Genomic DNA, 18462 nt, shown 5'->3' on the forward strand with positions numbered 1-18462 from the left:
AATTCAATGCTTTTGTTCATCTTGAAACATAATTAAGAGAGCCATGTCATAGAATTACAGAAAACGTAATTCTCAATTATGCTTTTGGTAATGATCTTTTATCTGCAATAAATGGAAAACATAACATAGAGATCATCCAATTAAAAATTAGATAACTCACGTGAATAGGTAACTCATCAAAGAAGAGAAGATTTAGAACTAAGAATATAAATACCTGTTGAACATCTTAATTAAAATCACAATAAGGGGGCCAGTTGTGGCATAGCATGTGTAGCCACCACCTGCAGTGCCAGCATCCCATATGGCTGCTCCATTTCCAATCCAGCTCTCTGCTGTGGCCTGAGAAAGCAGTGGAAGTTGGCCCAAGTCCTTGGGACCTTGTGCCCTAGAGGGAAACCCAGAGGAAGCTAATGGCTCCTGGCTTCAGACTGGCACAGCTTTGCTGTTGCAGCCAATGGGTGAGTGAACCAGTGGAGGGGAAACCTCCCCCCACCTTTTCCTCTCCTTCTCTCTCTGTGTAACTCTTTCAAATAAATAAATAAATTTTTAAAAATCACAGTAAGTTATCATGACATACTACCATAATAGCTATTATTTTAAAAAACAGATAGATTAATATGATCTCATGGATTCAGAACTTGTAGAAATGTCATAAATTGCTGGCTGGAATGCCAAGCAATGCAATCATGGAAAAAGCCTTTGCAGTGTCTTATTAATTAATACATACCCTAAGACCCTGAGATACCACTTCTGGTTATTAACTCAGGGGACAAGAAGACATAAGTTCACAGAACAGCTGGTGATATACTTACAAGCTTCATTCAGAGCAACCCTCAACTTTAAAACAGCCCAAATACTCAATAAATTGGATTTGGACTAAAAGATATTGTGGCCTATGCATACTTTGAGTGTTAACTCAAATAAAACAAATCACTGGCATATGCAACATCAAGCCCACATATCCACAACAGTCCAGTCAATGTAGACATAAATGCTTATGCAGTGTGTAGCCACATGACTTTCTGGAAGAGGAAAAATACAGAAACTGAAACCTAGACAGTGATTGCCCAGCCCTGATTTGATTAGTGATGGGAATAGGTCATGGGGCTAATTGTAAAGCGGCACAGGGAACATTTGGAATGATGAACATGTATACCTCAGTTACAATGCTGGATCTACCACTGTACAAATTCAGTAAACCACATTGCAATGTAAACCAAGAAAGTTTGGATGTGAACAACTTTGGTGAACTGCAAAAATTTAAATGGAGTCCCTTAGAGAGGTAGAAGTTATACATGTTACGGACTAATCCAAAGAAAACTTCGGAGATGTTAGGGAGAAAGTTCGTAAAACTGAGTGACCCTTTAGCCTTATTGTTAAGACCCCTGTGACTTACATTGTAGTGCTTAGGTTCAATTTCCAACTCCAGCTCCTGATTCCAACTTCCTGATAATGCAGACCTGCAAGTCAAATGATTCAAGTGACTGGATTCAGGCCACTCATGAGGGAGAACTGGACAGAGTTCTCAACTCCCAGTTTGTGGCTAGGCCAGTCTTGGCCATTGCCAGAATTTCAGGAGTAAACCAGTGAATTTTCTGCTGTCTTTACCTGTTTTTTATTCTATTTATCTTTCACTCAAATTAATTTTTTTTAAAAAATAATAATCAAGTCCACAAATGTGACTGTAAACCTTCTATACCTACTGTTTGTTATATAGCATAACCATCTAACTTTTGGTTTGAGTATAAATGGTGAACTTGCATAAATTGAAGTCATTAACTTATGTATGAAGAATTGGAAAATAATTGTCTCTTCCTAGTTTTAAGGAATACTGCATAAATAGCTCCAAGAAACACTGTTCCATTTTCTTGTTTACTTTGATTTAATTTCAAAATTAATGTCATAGTCAAAAGCTATTAAACAAAATAATGTAAAGTAAAAATGAAATCCTCCCACGGATTCCTTCACAATAACCTTCCTGGAGTGGGTATTTGTTCTCATGGATTGAAATGCCAGTTTATGTGCCAGAGTTCCATATCTGCCAGTCAGGATTTGATAGCTGATTCCAGCCATTTACCAAAGCAGAACCCTGGTAGCACCAGGTAACAGCTCAAGTAGCTGGGTTCCTTTCATCTGTGTGGAAGACCTGGATTTAGTTTTTGCCTCTGGCTTTGGTCCTGGCTCCTCCAGACCTTTGCCAGCACTGGGAGTAAACTAGATAATGGGAGCTCTCTCTCGGCTCCTCCCTACCCCCATCTGTCTCTTTGCCCTTCGATTAAATTAAATTAAACCAGAATTCTCCAACCTTAAAAGTATCCATTTAAGAGACATGTAAACTGTGATTGTGGACAACTGACTTGGTGTGTGCTGTCCACAGGCACAAAGTAAGTTGCATGTTTTAGGCATATTCTTTCAAGTTACCTGTGTTCAACGTCATGTGCTTAGATGGATCTGGTAAAGTTGTTAAACACACCTCCACATGACAAGCTTGAAGGGCTAGAGAGTGGACTGGCAGAATGGGAAATTCATGTTTCTGATCACTCAGGGTCCACATAGATGATCAGGCTCTCCAGGGCTATGCTTCCCTATGTACATCTTTCAAAAAAAAAACAAACAAACAGACTTTGTGTGAGACAGGCTCACTGTGCCTTGGTTTCCAGTGTCTGAGCCTTTTGGCACAGAAATCTCATGCACACAAGTTGCATAAAGCAGGTGTAGTACTCATGGATAAACAGCAAGGGACAACAGATGCCTAGGGCAGAGAGCAAGCCCGGCCAGTGAGGTTCAGGACAGCTGTCTAGGAATGACAGGACCTCCACTGTGTATTTCCCACTTGAGAGCTCCAGAACCCCAGGGCCACGTGAGTATGCACTTGAAGTGTTGAAGGACAACCTGTTTGTAAGGGAACTGAGACAGAAGCAGGCAGCTATGGTCCCAGTTTCCTCCCCCATCTCATTTTTTCTCAGCAAAATTAATGGTTATTCTTGAAAGCTGAAGTGAGAAATGAAGAACTGGTGTCAACCCAAGGCCATCTGGAGACCTGTCTAGCACACTGCATGTGGGAGCTTGCTTTATTTCACATATTCCATGAGCCTGTGCACAGTTAAACATAAAAATAACAGCTCTCAGACTTCACCACAATTAAGGTTTAGGAGTCAGGATTTCTTTTTTGGAAAATCCAAGTAAAAAATGTGAAATATGTGAGTAAGCAGCTCTAAATACAAAGTTGAATCTGATATGTTTGGAAAAGATAATTACTGACATGCACACTGAAATACTAATGAAGAAGAAAACATTTTGGTTTTCAAGGATTCAGAAGGTGATTTTTCCTTATAAAGAGAGATTTTGTTCCAGCTGTAAGCAATCATCCAAACTTTTATCTTAAGCAGTTGGAAACTGATAACAATATTGTTCCAAAACAATTATTATCTAAAGATAATTAAATAGGCTGCTGCCGTGGTTCACTAGGATTATTCTCTGCCTGTAGTGCAGGCACCCTGGGTTCTAGTCCCGGTTGGGGTGCTGGATTCTGTCCTGATTGCTCCTCTTCCAGTCCAGCTCTCTGCGGTGGCCCGGGAAGGCAGTGGAGGATGGCCCAAGTGCTTGGGCCCTGCACTCTCATGGGAGACCAGGAGGAAGCACCTGGCTCCTGGCTTTGGATCGGCGCAGTGTGCCGGCATTTAGCGGCCAGTTTGAGGGGTGAACCAATGGAAAAGTAAGACCTTTCTCTCTGTCTCTCACTATCTAACTATGCCTGTCAAAAACAAAGATAATTAAAGAAAAGGCACTTGACTCTAATATATTGGCAATTTCTATGATTACTTTATAAAGAAGCTATGTAGGAACTTCCTATATCTAGATATTTAGTCTGCTACTAAATTATATTGAAAAAGCCTTTATCAGGAGTAATTATTTCTGTTCATAGGTCAATGATATATTTTCTTTATTTATAGATTGATTTTCACCTCTCTCTGAATAATTGCAGCAAAATTATCACAAGTAATATTTCACCTAATGTCAAAGAAATTAATTTATTCTTTTCCATATTCACATCTATGGAGTTGTTCTATTTTCCAATTGTCATTTTTCAACCATGGCCTCTCTCCTTGACCCAGAAAAAGCCCCCTTCTATGTCATAGATTGTCTGGTAGTTGAAGCTGTGTTACAGGCATCTTCTTGGTTGTGGGACAGATTCAAATGCTCACTTTGCTTACCTTGCTTTTTTTACCTATCACTAAACCCAATCTTTTCCTAACTATCCACACAATCACTTCTCCCTCCCCAGTTATTTATAATGTAAGTTGTGATGAGAGGTATTATGTTCAAAGTACCAAAGGAACAGTGCCTAGAATTCCAACACAAGCAATGATTGCGTGTCATTTCTAAACTTATTTTAAGACCCTAGTGTCCCAAGTTCATATTTGGCATACATGAGTAAGAAAAACTCATGTTCATTCCATTAACTTCTATCATTTCTGTTTCATTCCATTCTCTCTCTTCCTTACAGAATGATAGTAGCAGTAGTAGGTATCAGGTGCTGACCCACTGTATCTGATATTATCTTATGCATGTTATGTTTTGATTATATTTTATTTTCCTGTTGGAGGTGGAATTCTGTTTCTCCTTTTTTAAAGATTTATTTATTTTGGAAATTGAAATTATAGAGAGAGAGATCTCATCTGTTGATTCACTCCCCAGATGGTCACAATGGACAGGTCTGGGCCAGGCCAAAGCCAGGAGCCATGAACTTCATCTAGACCTCCCACTTGGGTGGCAAGGGCCCAAAATTTGGGCCCTTTTCCACTGATATTTCCAGGCCATTAATAGGAGCTAGATCAGAAGTCATATAGCTGGGACACAAACTAGCACTTATATGGGATGCCACAGGTGGTGGCCTTTACCCAGTACCCAACAAGACCAGCCTGGAATTCGGTTTTCAATCATAAATTATAAATTTGGAATTTGGGTTCATAAAACCACCCCCACAGACTTGGACAATGCCAGACTCATATGCCATCAGTCCAAATAAGAAAATAACACAGATTTATACTATGGAAATTGTGAATGAAATTAACAGAATTGGCATTTGCTTCGTGTGTTTTCTGTTGCTAACAACACAACAGACTGGGCAAAGTACACAGGAAAAAGACTTACCCTGGCTTGTGACGGTGGTCCAGGTTTGAGAGGCCACATCTGGTGATGGCTTTCTTGCTGGTCAAGACATCGTCTTGCAGGTGGAGGGCACCAGTCACTATGGAGCTTCTGTCGCTGGTCTGTTCTCAAGATAATCTGTTAACCCAACGTTCACATGCATAGGTTAACCCAGTCATGATAACATCCCACCTTGGTCCCACTTCTTAATATCTCATAATGGGGATTAAATTTCAACAAGTGTCAGAGGAGGCAGATACATTTACACAACAGCAGCAATCTAGAACTGTTTCAAATATCATCTAACCATGTGCTCGTCTTATAAAACTTTGTAGAACTCATTACTGAGACATTTTGTTAGCTTCATGTGTCATTTTTTAGGTCCAACATACTTTTTAGTTTATTTTTATTCATTATATATAATACTTTTATTAAGCCATGAACCTAAAATTCTAACATGTCATTTGTTTAGGAATTATTTTGAAAATATAATGAGACTATAAAAATATCTGGAAATAGTATTTGCTGGAATAAAAAAAAAACAGCAAGTGTCCAGTTGGTCTTGAACCCCAGCTGGCATTCCTTATTGAGGTATGATTTATGAAAAGACACGATTCTACAATTCCAAAAATCTGCTGATCTTTCCTGTTAATAAATTCCTGTATACTAATGAATAACTGTTCTAGGACCTGAGAAGGCAAGATTATGAAATGAAGAGCACATTTAAACATTCACCTGTCTCAATCCCACTCACTTTTCCTTTTTCTTTAAAATATTTTCTGACAGATTATAGTATTTAGTTTATTTGTTTATTTGAAAGACAAAGAAACAAAGACAGATAAAGAAATCTTGCGTGCATGGTTTCCTTAGGAATTCCTGCCACAGCCAGAATTGGGCCAGTGTGAAGCCCATGCCTGGGACAGCAGAGGGAGGCAGCCCAAGGACTTAGGCCCCTGAACCCACCATGGAGTATTGGATAAAGTCCCTGGCTTCTGCTTCGGCCTGGCCCAGCCCCGGCCTTTGTAGCCACCTGTGGGGTGAACCCCCAGATGGACGATCACTCAGAGAGAGGAAGAGTGCTCAAGATGCCCCCTGCACTGCTTCTCTCCCCAAAAGGCTTCAATGGCTAGCCTGAGCCAGGCAGAAGCCAGGAAGCAGGAGCTCCAGTCAGGATTCCCACAACAGAAGGGAGAAAGGGTCCAGAATACCTGGGCCAACAGTGGCTACGTCCCTGTGGCATCGGACACTGGACGAGGAACCGTGCATATGCGTCACGCGGCGCCATTGCGGCCGCCCATGAGGAGTGCGCCTGCGCCGGTGCTGTGACCCGGAAGTGCAACCGCACGGGCGGCCTCTTCTGCCCCGCGGTGCTCAGGTGGGAGTCCGCGCCGCGTTCTCACCTGCCCAGAGCCTGCGCAAGCCCTGAGGAGCTGTCCTCCATGCTGCTGTCCGACGCTGCAGGCCAAGCCTGGGGGAGACCCAGCGCCCCCAGGGTCAGGCCGGGATCAGGAGAGGCTGCGGCGGGAGGCGGCGGTTTTGTTTCCTTGGGCTTGTGGGAATTTCTGGGCGCGGTCCTCTTCTTTGGCCCCTGTGGAAGTCTACACCTCAGGACTCAACTTCTGTCCCTAAGGAGCAGAAACATTCTCTCTGCCGGGTGTTCAGTGCAGTGGCGATCCTGTCACAAGGTAGGCGGGGCCCCGGGTGCACAAAGCGGGGAGGGGGTGTGTGTATGAGGGGGCGCGGGGACGGAGGAGGAGAGAGGGGGCCAAGAGGGAGAACGAAAAGGGGGCGTGAAGGTGGGGAGGCGAGGAAGGGAGGGGAAGAAACGCGCGTGGGGGAGAGGAAAGGGAGGGGAGAGTGACAGGAGTCCTGGTGGGCGGCGGCGGGGTGCTGGGGGGGACGGGAGGTTGGGAGAGGAACTTTTTCCGCAGCCTTGGTTCCGTTTTGGGGTTTTCTATCCCTGGCCGGAAGTAGCCTTGGCCGCGTCAGTGAGAAGAGGCCGTGACGGCCTCTCTTATCCAGGTTGTTCGGAAGGGTAAGGTGTGTGTGCAGGAACACAGGGGCATGGGGTGTTTGAATTAATTTGCACGCAATCTGGTGAATTTTCACAGACTGCACACACGGAGGAGAAAGCAGGTTTCTGCTTGAGACAAACCCCAAGAATCGCTCTGTGCTCTGTTCCAGCCTGCCCAGGCTTCTGACACTGAATAGTACTAGTTCTTTTTGTTTGTTTCTTTCTTTCTCTGTTAAATTTGGTTTGAAAGGCAGAGTTATACATGAGGCGGTGCGGGAGAGATCTTCAATGTATGAGTTCACTCCACAGGTGGCTACAATGGCCAGAGCTGGGCCAGGCCAAAGCAGAAGCCAGGGACTTTATCCAGTACTCCAGTGTGAGTTCAGGGCCCCAAGCCCTTGGGCCGCTTCCTCTGCTTTCCCTGGCATGTTAGCAGACAGCTGGATCATAAGTGGAACAAAGGGGAAGGGGGGGCGGAGCAGATGAAGCCACTGCCTCCAGTACCAGCATCCCATAAGGGTGTCGGTTCAAGTCCCAGCTGCTCCACTTCCATTCCAGCTCTCTGCTAGGGCCTAGCAAAGCAGGAGAAGCTGTCCCAAGTCCTTTCGGGCCCCTGCACCTCTGTGGGAGTCCTGGAGAAAGCTCCTGGCTCCTGGTTTCAAATCAGCTTTGTTTTGGCTGTTGTGTCCATTTAGGGCGTGGACCTACAGATGGAAGACTTTTCTCTATCTCTCTTTCCCTCTGCCTCTCTGTAATTCTACTTTTTAAATTAATAAGTAAATCTTAAAAAAAAAAGAGTGTAACAGGCAGGAATCCAGTTGGCATCTATATGGAATGACATTGTACCAGGCAGTGTCACAACCTGCCATGCCACAAGGCAGGTCCTTGTAAGTATTTTTCTGCCCACTCGTTCTTTTTAGCTGAGCAAATACAGGATATGTGAATTTAATCACTAATATATATTTAATAATTTTCATTATACTTTATAATTATGCTTCTATAGTTATTATAAATTATAACATTTAGTAATTATGGAAGCATTCAAGTTTTTTGTTTCTCTTTGTGTGAATTTTGGTATATTCTGTTTTTCAAGGGATTCACACAGTTCATTTATCTTAGGAAATTTTTGGTCACAGAGTTGTTCATACTATTCCTTTACATTATCTTGATCACGGGGCCATGGTGTCACCGTTTCATTAATAATATTAGTAATTTGCACCTTTTTGTCTTGGTTGGTCCTGATAAGAAGTTCACGAATTTTGTTGATGTTTTCAAAGAACCAAATTTTAGTTTTATTGATCTTTGTCTGCAGTTGTACTTTTTACAGTTCCATTGACTAGTACTTCTAACTTTTATGATTTATTTTCTTCACCTTGCTTTAAGTGGTTAAGTTGCTTTTCTTCCTCTGACTTCCTAGGGTGAAAGCGTAGCCCATTGATCTTGGTTCTTCTTTTCTAAAATATGCATCCATTAATATAAATTGGCAGGGTATAGTTTCAATTTAGTTTGAAATATTTTTATTTGAGATCTATAAATGTGTTATTTTGAGGTTTGTTGATTTTTCTCCAAGTTTTTTATATTTTCCAGCTTTTTTGAGCTAACTTCTCAGGTAGTTGCATTGTGATTTGAGAGTTTACATTGTGTGGCGCCTCTTCTTAGGAGTTGAGGTCTGCTCTACACCCACAAACGTGGTCAGAGTGGATGTGCCATGTGTGTCTGAAAAGTGTGTCGTGTTCTGTTGCTGTGAATGGAGCATCCTCTAAGGATCCGTTTGGCACATGGTTGATTTAGGTGCTTTTCTGTTCAGCTGCATCCTTACTGATTGTCTAACTGCTGATCTGCTAACGAAAGAGATGTCTTGATGTCTGTGAGTGTAATAGTGCATTCGTTTATTTCCTTTTGTAGTTTTAACGATTGTTGTTTATGTATTTTGGCATGAGGTTTATTTTGGACTCACAATCATACTCCATTGAAATGTGTATCTTCTGTTCTTTCACGAAATCCAAACCATCTTGTTTATTGTAGGTTTATTGTAAGTCTTGAGACGCAGTATTGTGATTTCACCCAGTTCCTTCTTTATCATTGTGGACATGATAGTCAATTGTCTTGGGTTTTCCTGATTACAGTCAGCTTTGTTTTTTTCTCAAAAACCTCTTGCTGGAATCTTTATTTGGATTATCTTAAACCTATAGAACCATTTTTCAAGAAATGGTATCTTAATAATATTCAACCTTCCAGTCCTATACACAGTGTATTTACTTAGATCTTCTTTAGTTTCCATCATCAGCATTTTAATCTTCAGCCAACATATTTTTGTATTTTATTCATAGAGTTATAAGTTTTAATTTTATTATGCTATTTTAATTTTTATATCAGTATCTACCTGTGCACTGATGGTAGTATACACTTGATTTTCTAATAAGTACTTTTTAAAATACTTTATTTATTTGAAAGGCAGAGCTAGAGGTACTGTTCACTGATGGTAACATACACTTGATTTTCTAATAAGTAATTTTTTTTAGATATTTTATTTATTTGAAAGGCAGAGCTAGAGGTAGAGGCAGAGGGAAAGAGACAGAGACAAATAGAGGTTTTCCAGGTTCACTCCCCAGATGGCTGCAGTGGACACAGCTGAGCCAATCAGAAACCAGGAACCAGGAGTTTCTTCTGGGTGTTACAGGGAGGTGCAGGGGCCCAAGGACTTGGGCCTTCTTCCACTGCTTTCCCAGGCCATAGCAGAGAATAGGATTGGAAATGGAGCATCCAGGACTTGAGTGGGTGCCCATGTTGGATGCCAGCACTGCAGGTGGCGGCTTTATCTGATGGGCCATAGTGCTGGCCCTGCAATTGATATTTTTACATTACCCTTCTACCCATCATGGTCTTGCTAAAATAATTTATTATTCCTAGTAGCTCTTTAGAAAATGCTTTTGGAACTATTTGTAGATAATATGTCTTCCTGTTTTTTTTAATGGCTTGAATATCAAATGGCTGTGGCCTCATGTGACCAATACAAATGGCCCAGAAGTATGTGGAGTAAAAGTCCTTGCACCTTCTGCACAGTTAGTACCAGTTGCTGCGGGTACACACATATGCTGTATGGATGCACCTGCTTTCTGGATTCTCCAAGGAGAGCACCCTGCCATGAGCCCCGTTTTCCTGTGTTTCATAGTGGAGCTGGAAGGTGAAACTGAAGGTTCTGGGTTGACTCCAGACTGTGCCCTGTACTGAGTGACTAATTTATTCTCCATGCCTCGATGTCCCCAATGGGGCCATGGGGTTAACAGCAGTACAGCCCCATGAGACTGCAGTGGAACTCGGGAATTTTATGGGACAGTGCTTTGTGTTATTACTGTTCTTTTACTATCATTTATATTATTTGCATCATTATTATTTTATTCTCATGAGTCTCTTGTTTGTACCTTGTTGCTTTCTTCTGTTTGCTTGTTTTAATTTTGAAGGACTGGCATTGAGACAGAGCAGGTTAAGCTGCTGCCCATGCTGGCATCCCATATGAGTGCCAGTTCAAGTCCTAATTGCTCTACTTGCAATCCAGCCCCCTGCACATGCACTCTGAAGGAAGCGGAGGATGGCACAAGCATTTGGACCACTTACACCCACATGGGAGTCCCAAATGGAATTCCAGGCTTCTGGCTTCAGCCTGGCCCATCCCTGGTTAGTGAGGCTATTTTGAGGATGAAACAGCAAGTGGAAGAGAGATTTTTCTCTTTCCTCCCTATTCTCTCTCTGTATAATGTTGCATTTTTAAAAAAACATTTATTTATATCAAGGGAACAAATTTCATGTACTTCATATACACACTTAGAAGAACATAATGATACTTCCCATTACATCCTTCCTCTCTCCCTCACTCCCACCCTGATCCTCCTTCCTTTTTTTCTTTTAATTTTTACAATGAATACTTTAAATTTACTTTATTTAGTGGAGGGTTAAGCTTGTGATTATGAAGAATTCAACAAGTAGTAAGTAGAAAAACTATTCCTCCAGAGTATAGACAAGGGCTATAAACAATAATCAAATCTCAGAATGCCAGTTTTGCTCATAGACATCATGTTCCTTTGCTTTATGTTAGTGACCACAAATCAGGGAAAACATATTTGTCATTTTGGGACTGCTAATTTCAGTAAGCATAATGGTCTGCAGCTGCATCCATTTTATTGTGAAAGACTGGATTACATTCTTTTTTATGGCTAGGTAGTATTTTATCATGCATATACACCACAATATCTAGTCATCAGTTGTTGGATATTTGAGTTAATTTCCTATCTTACCTATTGTTAGTTGAGCTGCAATGAACACTGGCTTACAGCATCTTTCATATGCTGATTTCATTTCTTTTGGGTTAATTCCCAGGAGTAGGATGGCTGGGTCATATGGTAGGTCTATTTTCAGATTTCTGAGGAATCTCCATACTGTCTTCCATGATGATTATACTACTTTACATTCCCACCAACAGTATATTAGGGTGCCTTTTCCCCTACATCCTCACCAGCATTTTTTGATATTTTTGTGATAACAATTCTAATTGGGGTGAGGTGAGACCTCATTGTGGTTTTTTATTTGTATTTCCCTCATGGCCAGTGATCTTGAGCATTTTTTCATCTGTCTATTGGCCATTTTTATCTCATCCCTTGAAACATGCCTCTTCCTATCCTTAGCCCATTTCTTAACTGGATTGCTTGTCTTATTGTTGGTTTTCTTGAGCTCTTTATGTATCCTCAATATTAATCTTTTATCAGGTGTATAGTTTGCAAATATTGTCTCCCATTCTGTAGGTTACCTCTTTACTTTGTTGAGTATTTCCATTGCAGTGCAGAAACTTCTTAGGTTGATGTAAACCCACTGTCCATTTTTGCCTTCATTGCCTGTGTTTCTGAGGTCTTTTCCAAGATGTTTTGCCTTGGCCAATGTCTTACAGTCTCCCTTATTTACCCCTCTAATAATTTGATGATTTCCAGTCTTAGTGTTAGATCTCTGATCCATTGTGAGTGGATGTTTGTATCAGGTGTATGGTATGATGGGTCTGGTTTCAAACTTCTGCATGCAGCAATCCACTTTTTCTAGAATTATTTGTTGAAGATACTGTCCTTTCTTCAGATAGTGATTTTAGCTCATTTGTCAAAGATTATTGGTTGTAGATGTTACAGATAAAAACTTCTAGGGTCTCTAATCTGTTCCATTGGTCTAGATATCTATTCTTGTGCAAGTACCAGGCTGTTTTGCGGAATAATGTTATGGACAATTAGTGCTCGATCAGTTAGATTAATTAGATTCCCTGGTGTCACACAATATGATTGGGTGACTATTGTTCACAGTAATCCATTATGTATTTTATAAGAAAATGGAAGAAAGGAGCTCAGGGTTCCAACCATAAAGTAGTGTCACAAGATAAATGTGCATTTGATTGGTTCAATTTGTATACATATATTGAAATGTCACACTGTAGCCCATAAATATTACAGCTGTTGTTAACAAAAAAATGAAAATACCAGCATTTTATTTGGTGTATAAAGTTAAGGGGTGGTGTTAAAATGTTTAATATCACAACTAATATTGCAGTATTTAGAAACATTTCATTAATATTGAGACAAACATAATCTGGAACTAATTGGTCTTACCAAGACGAGTGGAAAGGCTACCATGGTTTATTTTAAGTTGGTGGTGAAAATTTATTATAGATTGTTCCCTTAAGGTAAGAAAAATGGAATTAGAGCAATACAAAAATGTGAAATCAAATGATAGACTATTTTTAAAAATTAAGATTTTACTGGTGTTGAGAATCAATACACAGACATTTTGATGTGTACACAATTCTTAATATACATACCAAAAATCTTAAAAAGTCATGAATTTTTATTCTTCTTAAATTTGATATTATTTTATTTTGAAGATACATATTTTTAATTTATCTTATGCTTAATGGCTTAATGTCCCACAAAAGCACAGTAGAGTTAGAAAGGAAGAATGTATGCAAAGACAATAAAGAGTAATCAAATTTAAAAATATCAACTATAGTCATCCACAGTAAATTCACAGTTTTCAAGCTCCCCTCAGAAATGGTGTACCCAGGAGTGTCTGCCCAACTATAACTACCACATGTTTTTACATTTATTACATGCTTTGGAGAGTTATGTGATCACCACAGAAGAAAAATAGCATATTTGCATTGATGAAAAGACATTTTATGCAATTCCTCATTCTCCACCAACACAGACAACTGTTGATTTAAAAGTTTTTAAGAGATTTGCCTTGTCTTACATGTCTGTAAATTGGATTCATACAGAACAGTGTTTAGTCTTTTGATTGATTTTTTAAAGATTTATTTATTTTACTTGAAAGTGTTACACAGAGAGAGAAAGAGAGGCAGAGAAAGAAGTCTTCCATCCACTGGTTCACTCCCTAGCTGGCCACAACAGTTGTAGCTGCACCAATCTGAAGCCAGGAGCCAGGAGTTTCTTCTAGGTCTCACACGTGAGTGCAGGGGCTCAAGGCCTTCTTCTACTGCTTTCCCAGGCCATAGCAGCGAGCTGGATAGGAAGTGGAGCAGCCAGGACTTGAACCGGCTCCCATGTGGGATGTTGGCACTGAATCAGTGCCTTTGCCTGCTATGCCACAGCGTGGGCCCCTTATTCTGATTTCTTTATGTGTTTTTCTTTTAGTTTGTTTCTTTAGTGACATGTTTTTTTGTAACTTCATTTTTGACTGCCACATAGAATTAATTGTGAAGATAACACAACTCATTTTTTCTCCTTATACATAGACATTTGATGTTTTCCCATTTGGCTTTCATGAATAGTGCTGGGATGGGCCTTTGTGTTTATGTTGGTTTTATATTTTTAGGGGCAAAACTGTGAGTAGAACTGCAGATCAATAACAGTAACTTCATCTAAAACACTTTGAGAAGCTACTAAACTGTTTTTCAAAGTGCACCATTGTAGTGGAATTGCATGAAGTTCTCATGATCCTCAGTCAGATCTGTCAGCATTCATCTCTTGCTGAACCATAGTCATTTTACTGGCTGTGAAGTGGTATGTTCTTGAGGTTTTGATTTGTGATTTCCTGGTGACTAATATTAAGCATATTTTTACCTGGTTACTGGAAAAATGCATGATTTAATTCATTAAGTGACTTGAAAATTGTTTATCTCCATTGCATTTTGTATTTTTGTGTAGTATTCGGGTATTCTTAAAATTTTTATTTGTATTTTTCTTCCTTCCAATGCCATTTTGAATGCTGCTGTTTTTTCAGAATATTCATTGTTGTACAGAAATACAATTGATACTTTTACATCTGTTCTATGCCCTGAAAGATTACTGGATTTTACTTTGAATATATAGTGAATTCATCAGTATTTCTTTTATATGCAGGATTATGTCTTGAGCAATGCAAAGCAATTTTACTGTTTCCATTTGAAATCTGAAGACTTTTTTCTTTTTCTTTTCATGATTTTTTTAGTAAAGTTTTCCATTACCATGCTGAATAGAAGTGGTAACAGTATTTGTTTCTTGCTCCCAGTCCCAGCGTTTGTAGATTTTCCATGGGTGGCCTTTCCCTGACAGAAGTTCTCTTCAATTCCTAATTTGTTTATGGTTTTCCTATAAGATAGATTTAGAAAAAAAAACACAAAACTTGTATTTATGGGGTTATCATATCTTGACTTTCCTTTATTTTACTAGTGAGTATAATATTAACTTAATTTTTTAATTTTAAGTTTTTAATTTGAGAGGTGGGGACTGAGAGCTCCTGAGTGCATACTTACTGCCCAGATGCCTGCAATGGCCAAATCTGAGCTTGCACAATAAGAAGCCCCCAGAAACAGAGTCCACATTCCCAGTGTTGGTGGCAGGAACCCAATTTGAGCTATCACCACTGCCTCCAGGGATGTGCATTGGCAGGGACCTGAGTCAGGAGCCCAGGCTGGGATTGCATTGTGGGAATCTTAACCAGCATCTTAACTGCTAGACCAAATGCCCACCAGTTCTCTCTTTATTCTATGCCTTTGGTCTGTGTATCTGATCTTATGTCAATATCACCCTATTTTGATTGCTGTTGATTTGTAGAGAGTTTTGAATTCAGGAAATGTGAGACCTCCAACTTTGTAATTCATTTTCAAACTTATTTTGGTTGTTTGTGGTCCTCGTACATTCTATATGAATTCTATGTTGTTTTTAAAATTTTCTGCTAAAATTAAATGTTGATGTGTTTATAAGGATTGCTTTGAATATGTAGATCATTTGGTGCAGTAATAACTTCTTAAAATTCTTTTTATGTGTGTCATCTTCAATTCATTTCATTAACACTATAGTTTTTGGTGTTTAAATATTTTATTTCTTTGGTTAAGTTTATTCCTAAGTAATTTATTCCTGTTGAGCTATTGCAAATCCAGCTGTTCTCTGTATTTTCCTTCAAGGTTGTTCTGTTTTGCATATAAATGCAACTGCTTTTTCTATGTTTATTTTGTTTTTTTTTTTTTTAAACTTTTATTTAATGCATATAATTTTCCAAAGTACGACTTATGGATTACAATGGCTTCCCCCCCATACCGTCCCTCCCACCCACAACCCTCCCCTTTCCCACTCCCTCTCCCCTTCCATTCACATCAAGATTCATTTTCGATTATCTTAATATACAGAAGATCAGCTTAGTATACATTAAGTATGGATTTCAACAGTTTGCTCCCACACAGAAACATAAAGTGAAAAATAATAGATGATTTTTTTAAATGATGATGAAATCAGAGCAGACCTATTGTCATGTTTAATCCCAGTGAGAGTCAAGTTGGGAATTGATAATTTCTTTTTTTTTTTTTTTACAGAGGATCAGTTTAGTATGCATTAAGTAAGGATTTCAACAGTTTGCACCCCCATAGAAACACAAGGTGAAATATATTGTTTGAGTACTCGTTATAGCATTAAATCTCAATGTACAGCACATTAAGGATAGAGATCCTACATGAGGAGTAAGTGCACAGTGACTCCTGTTGTTGACTTTACCAATTGACACTCCTGTCTATGGCATCAGTAATCTCCCTATGCTCCAGTCATGAGTTTCCAAGGCTATGGAAGCCCTCTGAGTTCTCCGACTCTTATCTTGTTTAGACACGGTCATAGTCAAAGTGGAGGTTCTCTCCTCCCTTCAGAGAAAGGTACCTCCTTCTTTGATGACCTGTTCTTTCCACTGGGATCTCACTCGCAGAGATCTTTTGCCAGAGTGTCTTGGCTTTCCATGCCTGAAATACTCTCATGAGCTTTTCAGCCAGCTCCGAATGCCTTTAGGGCTGATTCTGAGGCCAGAGTGCTATTTAGGACATCTGTCATTCTATGAGTCTGCTGAGTATCTCACTTCCCATGTTGTTTATTTTGTATTGTACAGCTTTGCTGAATTCAGTTTTTGTACCAGTTTTATTGAAGAATCTTGAGTGTTCTCTACATACAAGATCATGCAAGAAGGCAAAGATAAAGCTTACCTGCAGAAAGTATCTGTTGTTTGCCATGTGAGAATTAGAATAACATCTAGTAGACTTATGGACTAGCACTGCTAAAGGAGTCCACTGATTCACCCATTGGCTTACCACTGCTATCTATGTCCCTACACAGACTCCCCAGGAGACTTCTTAAGGAAGGGCCTACACTGACGGATGCCTGTTGTGTGTTGCTGGCAGCTGCATATAAGAAACATGATTGGGGCCGGTGCGGTGGCTCACTTGGTTAATCCTCTGCCTGTGGCACCAGCATCCCATATGGGTACTGGGTTCTAGTCCCAGTTGCTCCTCTTCCAGTCCAGCTCTCTGCTGTGGCCCGGGAGGGCAATGGAGGATGGCCCAAGTGCTTGGGCTCCTGCACCCACGTGGGAGATGAAGAAGAAGCACCTGGCTCCTGGCTTTGGATCAGTGCAGCACCAGCCATGGTGGCCATTTGAGGAGTGAACCAATGGAGGGAAGACCTTTCTCTCTGTCTCTCTGTCTCTCACTGTCTGTAACTCTACCTATCAAAATAAATAAATAAAAATCTTTTAAAAAAGAAATATGATTGATCTCATGTGCTCATTTCAGACATGGGTACCTCCATCTGGGTGATCCAGAGCCTTGTGTGCCATGGGAATGTGAGTCTGTGTGCACCACATGATGGCTTGCTGCAACTCAGGTGCTGCTGATATTGGAAATGACCCCCTAAAATTATATCAAAATGTGACCCTTTCAAGTTCCCCAGAAACACCATCTGGGATGCCACATAATGGTATCAAAATTTGGGGTGCCATATGATACCACCATATGCTTATTAAAAAATCCCCAATATTAATAAGCCTGAGAGGGTTCTTGCCTAATATTTGGAAAATTCTAAATACCAGCATAAACAAATGAGGCAGTATGGTACATTTTAAGCTTTTATTTAGTGTGAAAGATGCATAGGAGAGTGGGAGCTTTATCTAAGAGAGAGAGGTAAATCTGGGTTCATACTAAGCACCAGGAACCAGCCACCTGGAGGAGCATCTAGGGAAGGTGGCCCAAAGGCCTCATGCCTTGGAGATGCTGGGCTACAGCCAGGCCCCTCCTGGTCAATGGGCCAAGGCAAAGAAAAAGGGGTGGACATACTGTGTCCCAAGCTTTTAACCCACTTCCAAAGGGGTTTGGTTAATTAACCTGATTGGCACTTAGGTGTGGCCAGGTAGGGGTATGAGGTCACACAGAGGTATAGCAAAGGTGTCAGGTATGGCATGAGGTCACACAGGGGTGTGGTGACAGCATGGTCTTCCAGCTCACAAACCTAATTTTTTTTAACCTGTATGCCTTCCTACTTCATTCCCCCCTCGTAGACACCATCCCTTAATCCTAAGGGAAGTTGATGAACATCAGATCATCTTTTCTGTAACTGCTTCCTGCTTATGAGGGGCATAGTGCAGCCCTGCCTATCCAGGATCTGGAAGTCTCTGTCTAATCCTATCTAATGAATTTGTTTTGTGAGCTGGAGCAATCTCGGTCATTGCCAACATCTGTGTCCCACATGGTTAGTTGCTCCCGGAAGTCAAGTTCTGAAACATATAAGTTGTTAATTAGCAAAGGCAAAACTGGATCAAAACCATTTGGTAGGTAGGGTGCCCCTTTAGATGAAAATAACAAATGGGGACAGGGAAGATCCACTCTGAAAACGAAAATAACAGACTAAAATAATGAAAATATTTAATCCCGCTTCAGAGGTGAAAATAACAGAGAGAAGAATAATCCATTCTGAAGATGAAAATAACAAACTAAAATAGTGAAAATATGATTTAAAATACAT

General features: G+C 40.3%; 1 protein-coding gene and 1 pseudogene across 1 annotated transcript in view; one reads left to right on the forward strand and one right to left on the reverse strand.

Moving 5' to 3' along the window:
* The window catches only part of LOC127491465 (MSL complex subunit 3-like), an 85698-nt pseudogene extending 80505 nt beyond the window's left edge, over positions 1-5193 (reverse strand).
* A 1172-nt stretch (positions 5194-6365) lies between these two features.
* The window catches only part of LOC149120558 (uncharacterized), a 40371-nt gene continuing 28274 nt past the window's right edge, over positions 6366-18462 (forward strand). The window contains exon 1 of the mRNA XM_089321945.1: positions 6366-6836. Coding sequence (XP_089178071.1) covers positions 6591-6836 — 246 coding nt within the window. The 5' untranslated portion in view covers positions 6366-6590. The remainder of the gene's footprint in view (positions 6837-18462) is intronic.

Source organism: Oryctolagus cuniculus, chromosome 19, assembly GCF_051225735.1.
Source record: "Oryctolagus cuniculus isolate XC-2025 breed Fujian yellow rabbit chromosome 19, ASM5122573v1, whole genome shotgun sequence".
Lineage (NCBI taxonomy): Eukaryota > Metazoa > Chordata > Mammalia > Lagomorpha > Leporidae > Oryctolagus > Oryctolagus cuniculus.